This window comes from Chanodichthys erythropterus, chromosome 3 (genome assembly GCF_024489055.1).
Source record: "Chanodichthys erythropterus isolate Z2021 chromosome 3, ASM2448905v1, whole genome shotgun sequence".
Lineage (NCBI taxonomy): Eukaryota > Metazoa > Chordata > Actinopteri > Cypriniformes > Xenocyprididae > Chanodichthys > Chanodichthys erythropterus.
In genome coordinates, this window is record NC_090223.1 from 11,895,383 (window position 1) to 11,904,981 (window position 9,599).

At 36.2% G+C, this 9,599-nt stretch overlaps 2 protein-coding genes across 7 annotated transcripts in view; both read right to left on the bottom strand.

Moving 5' to 3' along the window:
* LOC137017070 (protein NLRC5-like) overlaps positions 1-963 on the bottom strand; it is a 59,928-nt gene extending 58,965 nt beyond the window's left edge. For 4 of the 6 annotated variants that reach the window (XM_067380998.1, XM_067380997.1, XM_067381002.1 and 1 more), the window contains exons 1-3: positions 857-963; positions 598-689; positions 229-365 (exon numbers count right to left, since the gene is read on the bottom strand). In XM_067380998.1, coding sequence (XP_067237099.1) covers positions 229-287 — 59 coding nt within the window. In that variant the 5' untranslated portion in view covers positions 288-365; positions 598-689; positions 857-963. Of the gene's footprint in view, positions 1-228; positions 366-597; positions 690-856 lie in introns of those variants that run through there. The other 2 variants (XM_067380996.1, XM_067381005.1) reach the window with 2 other exon arrangements.
* Positions 964-1,180: 217 nt separating this feature from the next.
* Positions 1,181-9,201, bottom strand: LOC137017115 (coiled-coil domain-containing protein 134-like). The gene is made up of 7 exons (XM_067381077.1): positions 9,046-9,201; positions 5,539-5,677; positions 5,326-5,447; positions 5,156-5,240; positions 4,831-5,012; positions 4,666-4,737; positions 1,181-2,149 (listed from the first exon to the last, which is right to left on the bottom strand). The coding sequence occupies exons 2-7, from the start codon at positions 5,636-5,638 to the stop codon at positions 2,024-2,026; spliced, it is 687 nt and encodes a 228-aa protein (XP_067237178.1). The 5' UTR covers positions 5,639-5,677; positions 9,046-9,201; the 3' UTR covers positions 1,181-2,023.
* Between the last annotated feature and the right edge of the window lie 398 nt (positions 9,202-9,599).

Sequence of the window (9,599 nt, forward strand, 5' to 3'; positions counted from 1 at the left end):
ATCATATCCTCCATATTACGGAGTTTCTTTCTGCTGTGCTCCTGCATGATCACTTTAGTTTATCATGATTTCAGTAAAGCACACATTGTAATGAAATGAATACTCAAAGTTTATGACTGTTGATTGATGATGACTGTTTGAGAAAAACACTAAAACTTACTCTGTAACGCTACAATTGTATCACTTCAGTAGTGTTTAAAATGACTGTGAAAACAGATGCAGTCTCACCTCTGTTTCTCTGAGAGACTCATCTTAGAGAGAGAGTCTTTTCCTCGTTCCTGTGACATTACTGCGGTTAAACTGCCATTGAAAACAGATCAACACTGGGATCTTCCTGTTGAAGAAATTCAGCTGCTCAGAACGACCTGGACATGAAGTAAATATAATGATGAATGTTGAGTTGACAACAAAAAAGGTTCATAAAAATAACATGGGCTTATTTTCAGGATAATTCTTAACATCATATAGCTAATAAACAGTATGTATGGAGTAAACATTTTATTCTATTTTAAATTCTCTCAGATTAGGCAAAATTGAACATAAGAATACATGTAGTCTACTGTGCTCAGTGAAATGAAATATTCTATTTAATCATACCTGATATTCTTTTTTGACGCAAACAAAGACATTACAGTCACCGCGCGCTTCAGCTCAATACTTTCGACTTCTCATAATCACAAAACAACTGCCTAAAAGGAAGGAAATATATATATATATATATATATATATATATATATATATATATATTAAAAAAAGCATCGTAATACACTTAGGCTATTTAAAAAAGGTTATCTGATAATTAATGTAATTATCAATAATTACAGGACGTTACATAATAGGACGTTTTAAAACGTACTTGCATCAATAACGGTCTGGAGCACCACCGCACTGTGGGCAGAATGGTTTCTTTTTCTCTTTGCAATAGTTTATAAAGTCAACATATTTGTGTAAAACACATCTTGTTCTTCAGCTTCAGCTCCTTTTTGTTCCCCTCCTCCCTGTTTCAGTTACATCATCTTCCTGTTGTTTTTCCTGTTCCAGATTCCTGCATGTTCTTTTCCTTCCCATGTTTTTGTCCAGCCTTCAAAAGGTCCTTAATTGGTGGTTGAGAGCAAGAATGATCACGAGACATTCAGCACAATAAATGGAGATTCATCAAGTGTTTGTTCAATAAACTTTATTAATTCTGTCAGAAATAATCTCCCACAGATGCTGAACAGACTTATTCCAATAACAGTCACATGAACAGATCGATAAAGCCTGTGTGAAAGTGAGTGGATCATCTGAAACACCTTCAGCAGCCGGAGAAACTGAAGCGAATCAGCACAGAACCGCATTCACACTGACATCAGTTTGATTCAGATTCATCATGAAAGAGTTTCTCTGGCAGTGCAGCTCTGATCTGAGGTCAGATCATCAACGCTCGTCCGTCTCTCCTTCTCACACAGACAAATATACAAATCTTTAATGAATAATAGCTTCTAAAGAAAGCAGAAAGACATTAATTACCAGCAATTCTCTTATTACACTATAAAGGATCCCCGAATAAATCATTTATATTTTATCTAAACAAACGGATTTCATATGTGTGGGAACTTAAACAATTTCTGATCTTATATTATCAAAACTTATCAAGTTATTGTTAAATATACCTTCATCTGAGACAAACCCTCTTTGACTCCACCCACTCGGGCTACCATGTAATAATGACCACACCCACTTATCTACCCCTACAAAGAGGACTCCGCCCACACAGACAAACTCCACCCACTCTCAACTCGCCCACTCCCATGGCCCCGCCCCCTAACCCCAGTACAGAGCTACAGCACTAAACACACACTCACATTACCAGCAGTGAATCTAACGAGAGCCTCTGTAGATCAAATAGAGTTAAAAACAGAAGTGATTCAAGTGTTCAGAATCAGAGACTCTTTCTGAAACCTGTAAACGTCGACGCCCGTGAGAGATCCAGCACAGGCTCCCTGATTGAGTGTAAACTTCTCTCGTCTGAGGACGCTGACCTCTATAACTCTGTGCGAGAGCGAGAGATCCGCGGGCCTTTCCGGATCTCTTTCCTCTTCTCCTCCTTCCTCCTCCTCTTCTCTTCCTCACGGAGAATCTTCTGGAAGGCCTCGGCTGTGTGCAGAACCTGAAACACACAGAGATTTACATCATTACAGTACTGTAGTTTGGACATGAAAAACCTTGTAAACTGTAGAATAATCAAGTGGAAATCACAGAAAATCACACTTAATCTGTGGCTAATTATTATTAAGGTTTATTGATGGATAATTCAACAGGACAATATATAGAAGTCCGTTTAATCACTGAAACACAATTTGAGTTTAACTTCTTCACTGATGCTCTACTGCCACCTACTGGCTCCATCTACACATTACAGGCCATGAATTACACGGCTTTTGTTCAATAAATACATTATAAATACAATATTTTTATATGAATGAATAAAGTACATTAAACTCATTTTTAGATGTTAGATTTTGTTATAGATTTATTTTAAAATGTAAGTTCAGACTGTTCATGTTTTCATATATTCGAGGATTAAGAATTGAACTTTGATATTTTAATGATTTAAAATGCTTTTTTAACTACTTAGATATTATTGTAAGACTACTTTTTTTCAAATATTTGAGTGAATTGGAATTAAGTCTAACATATGTATATGTTTCAGTATTTGATTAACTGGTTAGATTTTGTTATTAATTTAACTCTTCCAGACCTGAAGGCATTTTAAAGTTGTTTTTTTTCTGAGCAGAGGTCGCGTTAACTGAAAATTTTCCGTCATTGACAGAATTTTTTTTGCAGTGACTGATTGAACTGAAGTGATTCAGATTTCGATAAGTTACTGTATCTTTCAATATATTTTCTGATGTTCATTCATGTTTATTTCACTCTGTAAAGTAGTAAAAAGGAAGAGATGATCGTGTTCAATCATGATCCACGACAACTGTTCAAGATGAAAACTGAAAACTTCCATGATAACTTTCTTTTCATAATATAAATAAATGCATAGCTAGGCCTGTTTTTTTTTGCTTATCCTGTAAGCTTGTGAATAAAAAATAAAATGTGGACGAAAAAAACTATTAAACGTCTTGTTAAAATAAAAAAAAATTAAATGATGGGTAATAATTGATTATGAAAGAATTTTTACTATTCTGTCCGTCAAAACGACGGACAGTGTGAAAGTTTAACGCAACCTCTGTTTATGAGTGACATGCACAAAAATAAAGACTCGTAACTCAAAACTATAGTAAGGAGAGTCAAAAGTTAGGTATTATTTGATAGAACACTTTTTACATTTTTAGAAAATATAATTACATAATATTACATTAGAATCAGACTTTCTCTTTCTCTTTGAGAAACTGCTTATAAAAATATTTTTACATCTCTTTCTGATTTGAAATGCAATAATTCAGGAAGGAAATAAGACAGAATGAAAATTCTGACGCCCCCTAATGGGCGTTTTTAAAATCGTTCTTCCATGAGTAATATCTCATGATTGACGCCAGGGATTGTGTTAATATTAATCATAAAAAGGTCTAATTTTTATCACAAGAATCTGCGTTAAATAATGCTGTACACAAATCTAAGATCTGTGCATGTTTCATGAAGCTATGAGTAAAAACGCCACTTGAAATCTACATGTTTTTAGTTAAATAAAATGAAAACATTTTTTTCTATTTATCAGAAAATAACTCAGCACTACTTAGGAGTTTTCAAATGACATCTATTTTTTGTTAATCAAGGCAGTAGTTTTGAAAAATATGATTATTAATGTTTTTGTTGCTAGGTGGCGCCAGCAGGCCGTACACTTGGGTTTATAGAGATTCTCAGCACTCCTTAAGAGTTCATCAAAATGATGAGTTTCTAAGCTTTAAAATGATACCTATTTTGTTTTAGTTATTCCCTGTTGTAAACATGCATGAATAACACATTGCATCCCAGAAAACGAGACATATTTTTAGCCAAACATGTTACATCACTCTGTGAGAAATATCTTGATGTTATATGATCTGTCCAAAAACGGCACATGAAATCTACATTTTTCAAATGTTTAGGTAAAATGAGAAATATGTTTTTAGAACATGTAAAAATAAATTAATTAATTAAAATCACTGTACAAAAAGAGTACAATTTGAGAAAAATATTTTTAAATTATTTTAAAATGTTTTATTTTTCACATGAACCAGTTTGATTTTATTATAATTTAATTTAAATGGAGCAAGTTCAGACTGTATGTTTACAAATATGAGTAAATTGACAATTTTTTAGACAGTTTAGTTTCAGTTTTTGATCAGCTGGTTAGATTTTGTAATTAAATTTAAATCAAGTAAGTTTAGACTGTAAATATTCAAATAACTGAGTAAAAAGAGAAAGTTTTTAGAATATTTTTATGAAAACTGCTGAAATTAAACTGAGTGCAATTTGAGCCATTAATAAACTGTGATATATAATGTAAAATTTTAAAGAAAAACAACAGTATTAAATTTATTTGTATGGCGTTTAGAAAACACATTGGTTAACCACCAATTCATTAACACAATGCATGGACATGAGAAACATGACAATAACATCAAAACTCTGACATATAATTATTAGATTATTGTAATATATAATATCCCTCTATATGTGTGTGTGACTCACGTCGTCTCGTTCGGTGCGATACGGGTTGACGAAGTCTGCAGATTTCTCCGTGATGCCCAGTTCCTGCGACATCTGATCCAAACAGACACAATTAAAGCTCATTTACTCAGTTTCAGTGAAGGTTCTGTCATCATCATCATCATAATTCCCATGATGCAGTCTGACCAGCGTGAGCACGTGCTGATGGGCTCCTCCGCTGAAGACGCCCGTCTGGTTGCAGAAGCGCAGACCCCAGCGCAGCAGGCGACTCCAGTCGGCGTTACGATCGTAGTAGTGATGGACGATACGGGGGAAACGCAGAGCCACGTCACCGAAGAAGGCCGTGTTCTCCACCACGTGAGAGTACGCTAGAGACACACAGATTCAGACCTCATTCTGATCACCAAATCAAGCGCTACACAAATAAACAGTCTGAGTGTTTTGAGTGTCACACAGTGAAGAGCTCTCAGATCACTGAAATGAAGAAAATTAGTGAAAACGAGCCTCTCACCTTCTTTGATTTTGTCGTCGAGTGGAAACGGATCATCCGGCTGCATGTTAGCAGCGATAAGAACAGCTCTCGAGTCCTCCAGCACCTGCACACACACACACACACACACAGATCAGAGTGATTCAGACAGAACCAGGTGACCTTCATCACACTGAGGCTTTCAGACAGACCTTGAAGAGGCCCTTCAGCATGATGTCGATGATCTTGTACTGCTGGTTGACGTCGTTGAGCTCCACCAGGTTCTTCAGAGCGTTGAGCTGATCTTTCCTCTTGGTCTCGAACAGACGCTTATCTGAGGGAGACGTTCAGGACAATAAACCACTCACTCACACACACACACACACACACACACACACACACACTATTGTGTCTGAGGAGGATACAGATCTCCAGGTTGGAGTCATGTCGATGTCTCTGTGTGTCCGATTCGGAGCCGAGAGCAGCCGGAGTCGCCAGCAGCAGCAAAGTGCAAACACTCAACATGACCACTAGAGGGAGACACACACACTCACACACTACTGCCTACAAACACACACAGAACAAAGTATTTATAATGCATTTTAAACCCACAGAGAACACTGTAGTGATGTACTATGGAAGCTTGTTTCCGCCATGAAATAAAAAAAGTAATCGCAACTTTTCAAATTCGAGTTTATATCTCACAATTCTGAGAAGTCAGAATTTATCTTCAATGATATTTCTTATTCAACACTTTTTTAACTATTTGTCCTCGCAATTCAGAGTTTATCACATCGAATTGTGAGATTAAACTCACAATTGCTGGAAAAAATGTCCGAATTGCGAGTCAGAATTGTGAGATATACACTTGGAACTCTTTAAAAAGTCACAATTGGGAGATATAAACTCGGAATTGGGAGAAAACAGTCAGAATTCTGAAATATAAACTCAGAATTGGGAGAAAAAAGTTTGAATTGCAAGATGTGAACTCGGAATTCATTAAAAAAAATGTCAGAATTGTGAAATATAAATTGGGAGAAAAAAGTCACAATTGAGAGATATACAGTGGTGTGAAAAAGTGCTTGCCTCCTTCCTGATTTTTTCTTTTTTTGCATGTTTGTCACACTTTAATGTTTCAGATCATCAAATCAGCCTCACTTGCCTCAGTTAAGGTCAGTGTTCATGACTCCACCATAAGAAAGAGACTGTGCAAAAATGGCCTGCATGGCAGAGTTCCAAGACGAGAACCACTGCAGAGCAAAAAGAACATAAAGCCCCCACTCAGGTTTGCCAGAAAATATCTTGATGATCCCCAAGACTTTTGGGAAAATACTCTGTGGACTGATGAGACAAATGTTGAACTTTTTGAAGGGTGTGTGTCCCATGTCTGGCGTAAAGGTAACAGCATTTCAGAAAAAGAACATCACACCAACAGTAAAATATGGTGGTGGTAGTGTGATGATCTGGGGCTGTTTTGCTGCTTCAGGTCCTGGAAGACTTGCTGTGATAAATGAAACCATGAATTCTGCTTTCTACCAAAAAATCCTGAAGGACAATGTCCGGCAATCTGTTCGAGACCTCAAGCTGAAGTGAACTTGTGTTCTGCAGCAGGACAATGATCCAAAACACACCAGCAAGTCCACCTCTGAATGGCTGAAGAAAAACAAAATGAAGACTTTGGAGTGGCCTAGTCAAAGTCCTGACCTCAATCCTATTGAGATGCTGTGGCATGACCTTAAAAAGGCAGTTCATGCTCAAACACCCTCAAATGTGGCTGAATTACAACAATTCTGCAAAGATGAGTGGGCCAAAATTACTCCACAGCGCTGTAACAGACTCATTGCAAGTTATCGAAAATGCTTGATAGCAGTGGTTGCTGCTAAGGGTGGCCCAACCAGTTATTAGGTTTAGGGGGAGAGCACTTTTTCACAGAGGGCCATGTGGGTTTGGATTTTGTTTTCCCTTCATTATAAAATCCTTCATTTAAAAACTGAATGTTGTGTTTACTTGTGTTATCTTTAAAAAATAAAAAAAATCAGAAAGGGGGCAAGCACTTTTTCACACCACTGTAAACTCGGATTTGCAAGGAAAAAGTCAGACTTGTGAGATATAAACTCGGATTTGTGAGAAAAAAAAAGTCAGAATTGTGAAATATAAACTTGGATTTGTGAAAAAAGTCAAGAATTCTAAAATACAAACTCGAAATTGTGAGGGAAAAAAAGCCAGAATGGCAAGATATAAACTCGGAATTGCAAAGAAAAAGTCACAATTGTGAGATATAAACTCACAATTGGAAGAAAAAGTCAGATTTGTAAACTTGCAATAGCGAGAAAAAAAATTAAAATGAAAAAAAAACAAAAAAACATAAGAAACAAGCTTTCATACTTAAAAGTTAAAAAAAGACAAAATAAACAAACATAAGAAAATGCAATGTGTCATTAAAATGCATAAATATGTCACAAATGCATCTGTTCAAAACTTATTGGTCATTATAAAATAATAAAAAGAGTTTGAATTACTAAAATCTACACTAAGATTCAAATATGGTTCAAACATTGCAATAAACAATTAATAAATAACAAATAATATATGATTTCGGATTTAACACATGACTCAAGTGGAAACATGAGGACTGGGATATAAACAAAGCAGTTTTTCACTCTTGGCAAATTTTTATTTGGGCCCAGAAACACAGAAACATGCTTTTCATTTCCTTTGAAGCTCCTTTAAACTAAAGCACAATACAAATGAACTTGAACTAATTTTACACTTAAATAAGTCAAAGTTCATCATCATTTCGTCATCGTTTACTCGCTCTCATGTCGTTCCAAACCTGTTTGACTGACTTTCTTCTGTGAAACACACAAGTAGACATTTTGACATGTTTTTTTTTGTCCATATAATAAAGGTCAGTGTCGCTTGATCCCAAACGTTCTTCAAAATATCTTCTTTGCGTTCATCAGAAGAGAGTCAGCCATACAGGCTGGAAATGACAAGAGGAATGACCCATTTTTGGGTGAACCAAAACACTGGAAATTTCAAAGCAATATCCTGTGCAATCATAGCAGGTGATAAATCTCACTCTGGTTATTGTTTTACAACACACACACAACTCAAATATTCGTAGAATTGGTTCAAACTCGCTGTGAAGTGTGTATTAGTGTTTGCATACGTGATCCTCCAGCATCCGTTTCAGGCTGACTGAAACTATAAACCCAGAGGGATTTGTGTTTAATATTTCATGTGTTTGCTCAGAACTGAACCCACAGACAGACGCTTCAGAGGGTTGATCTACTTCCTGTCCTGAGAACACCATCTCAAACCACACCAACATTAATAATGAAATAATAATAATAATAATACCAAACTAATATTAAAAATGATTATTTAACAATAACCATTTCGTTACAACACAAATAATAATTGTTGATAATAATTATAAACAGTAAAATGACACTATTTGTTAAAATTATTATTAATATGCACTTTACAGATGTCAGGTTTGATGTGAGTCAGGTAATTTAACTCTTTGTCATGGCAGTATGTGTTGACCAGTCCATCTGGTTAGTCTCGACAGTTCACTGCTCAAGTCAATAACCTGTTTAATGTCTAATATAAGAGAAATAATTCATATCAAGAGGTTCCAGCATCATAATTCACATGGGAATACCGCAGTACTGAATGATAACCACATTAATTCACCCAGCACTATCAGATACCATGGTATTACTATGGTACATGATTCCACCATCATTACCAACAGCAGCTGAACTGACCTGAGATTAAATGTGGCGTATGAAATATTAAAAACACGACACCGTTACAGAATCATATTCATCTCCACAGCGCGTCGCATCATTGTATCAGTGCAGATGTTGCAGCGGTGATCGCGTGCGTGACGCGGATCGACTCCGGAGCAGCGCCGCACTCACCTTCAACACGAAGCGCTCGCGATCATCGGTGAAACGCGTCGATCATCCGCCGATTCCAAACACTCGTGGGGCGATGCGGGCGGCGCGTCCGATCGGGTCATTCACATGCCGCGCGCGTGTCCTCCAGTCCGCTGCTGCCACGCGATTTCCGCACGGAACGATTAGAGCGACGCACGCGCGCCAGACGTCATCCTCGCGTCATCACGATCGATCATCAATAGTGTTTAATAAAAGGCTTTAATTCTTCAGATATCGCATATGAAAACTGACCAATACTGATATTAATCCAACACACGACACAAACTGCAACAGAAACAATTATATTAAATTATTTTATGAATATGAACCGTTTTTGCTACAACACAACATAAAACGAGTGCATTTTTTTTACAATAATTACTATTAATCAATAGCCATTTTGTCAATACACAAATTATAAAACGAGTAACTAATTATTAATAGTAAAATTAACATCAATAACCATTTTTGTTACAAAACAATTGATAAAATGCGTAAATCATTAATATAAAAATGCATATGAAAATATTTCAGTA

What these genes read in the sequence shown, in the direction of transcription:
- LOC137017115 (XM_067381077.1), bottom strand. Translation starts at nt 5,638, where the DNA reads ATGTTGAGTGTTTGCACTTTGCTGCTGCTGGCGACTCCGGCTGCTCTC. An exon ending in CGACGACAAAATCAAAGAAG is followed by an intron (nt 5,013 to 5,155) that starts GTGAGAGGCTCG and finishes GTGTGTCTCTAG; the next exon opens with CGTACTCTCACGTGGTGGAG. An exon ending in ATCAGCACGTGCTCACGCTG is followed by an intron (nt 4,738 to 4,830) that starts GTCAGACTGCAT and finishes TGTTTGGATCAG; the next exon opens with ATGTCGCAGGAACTGGGCAT.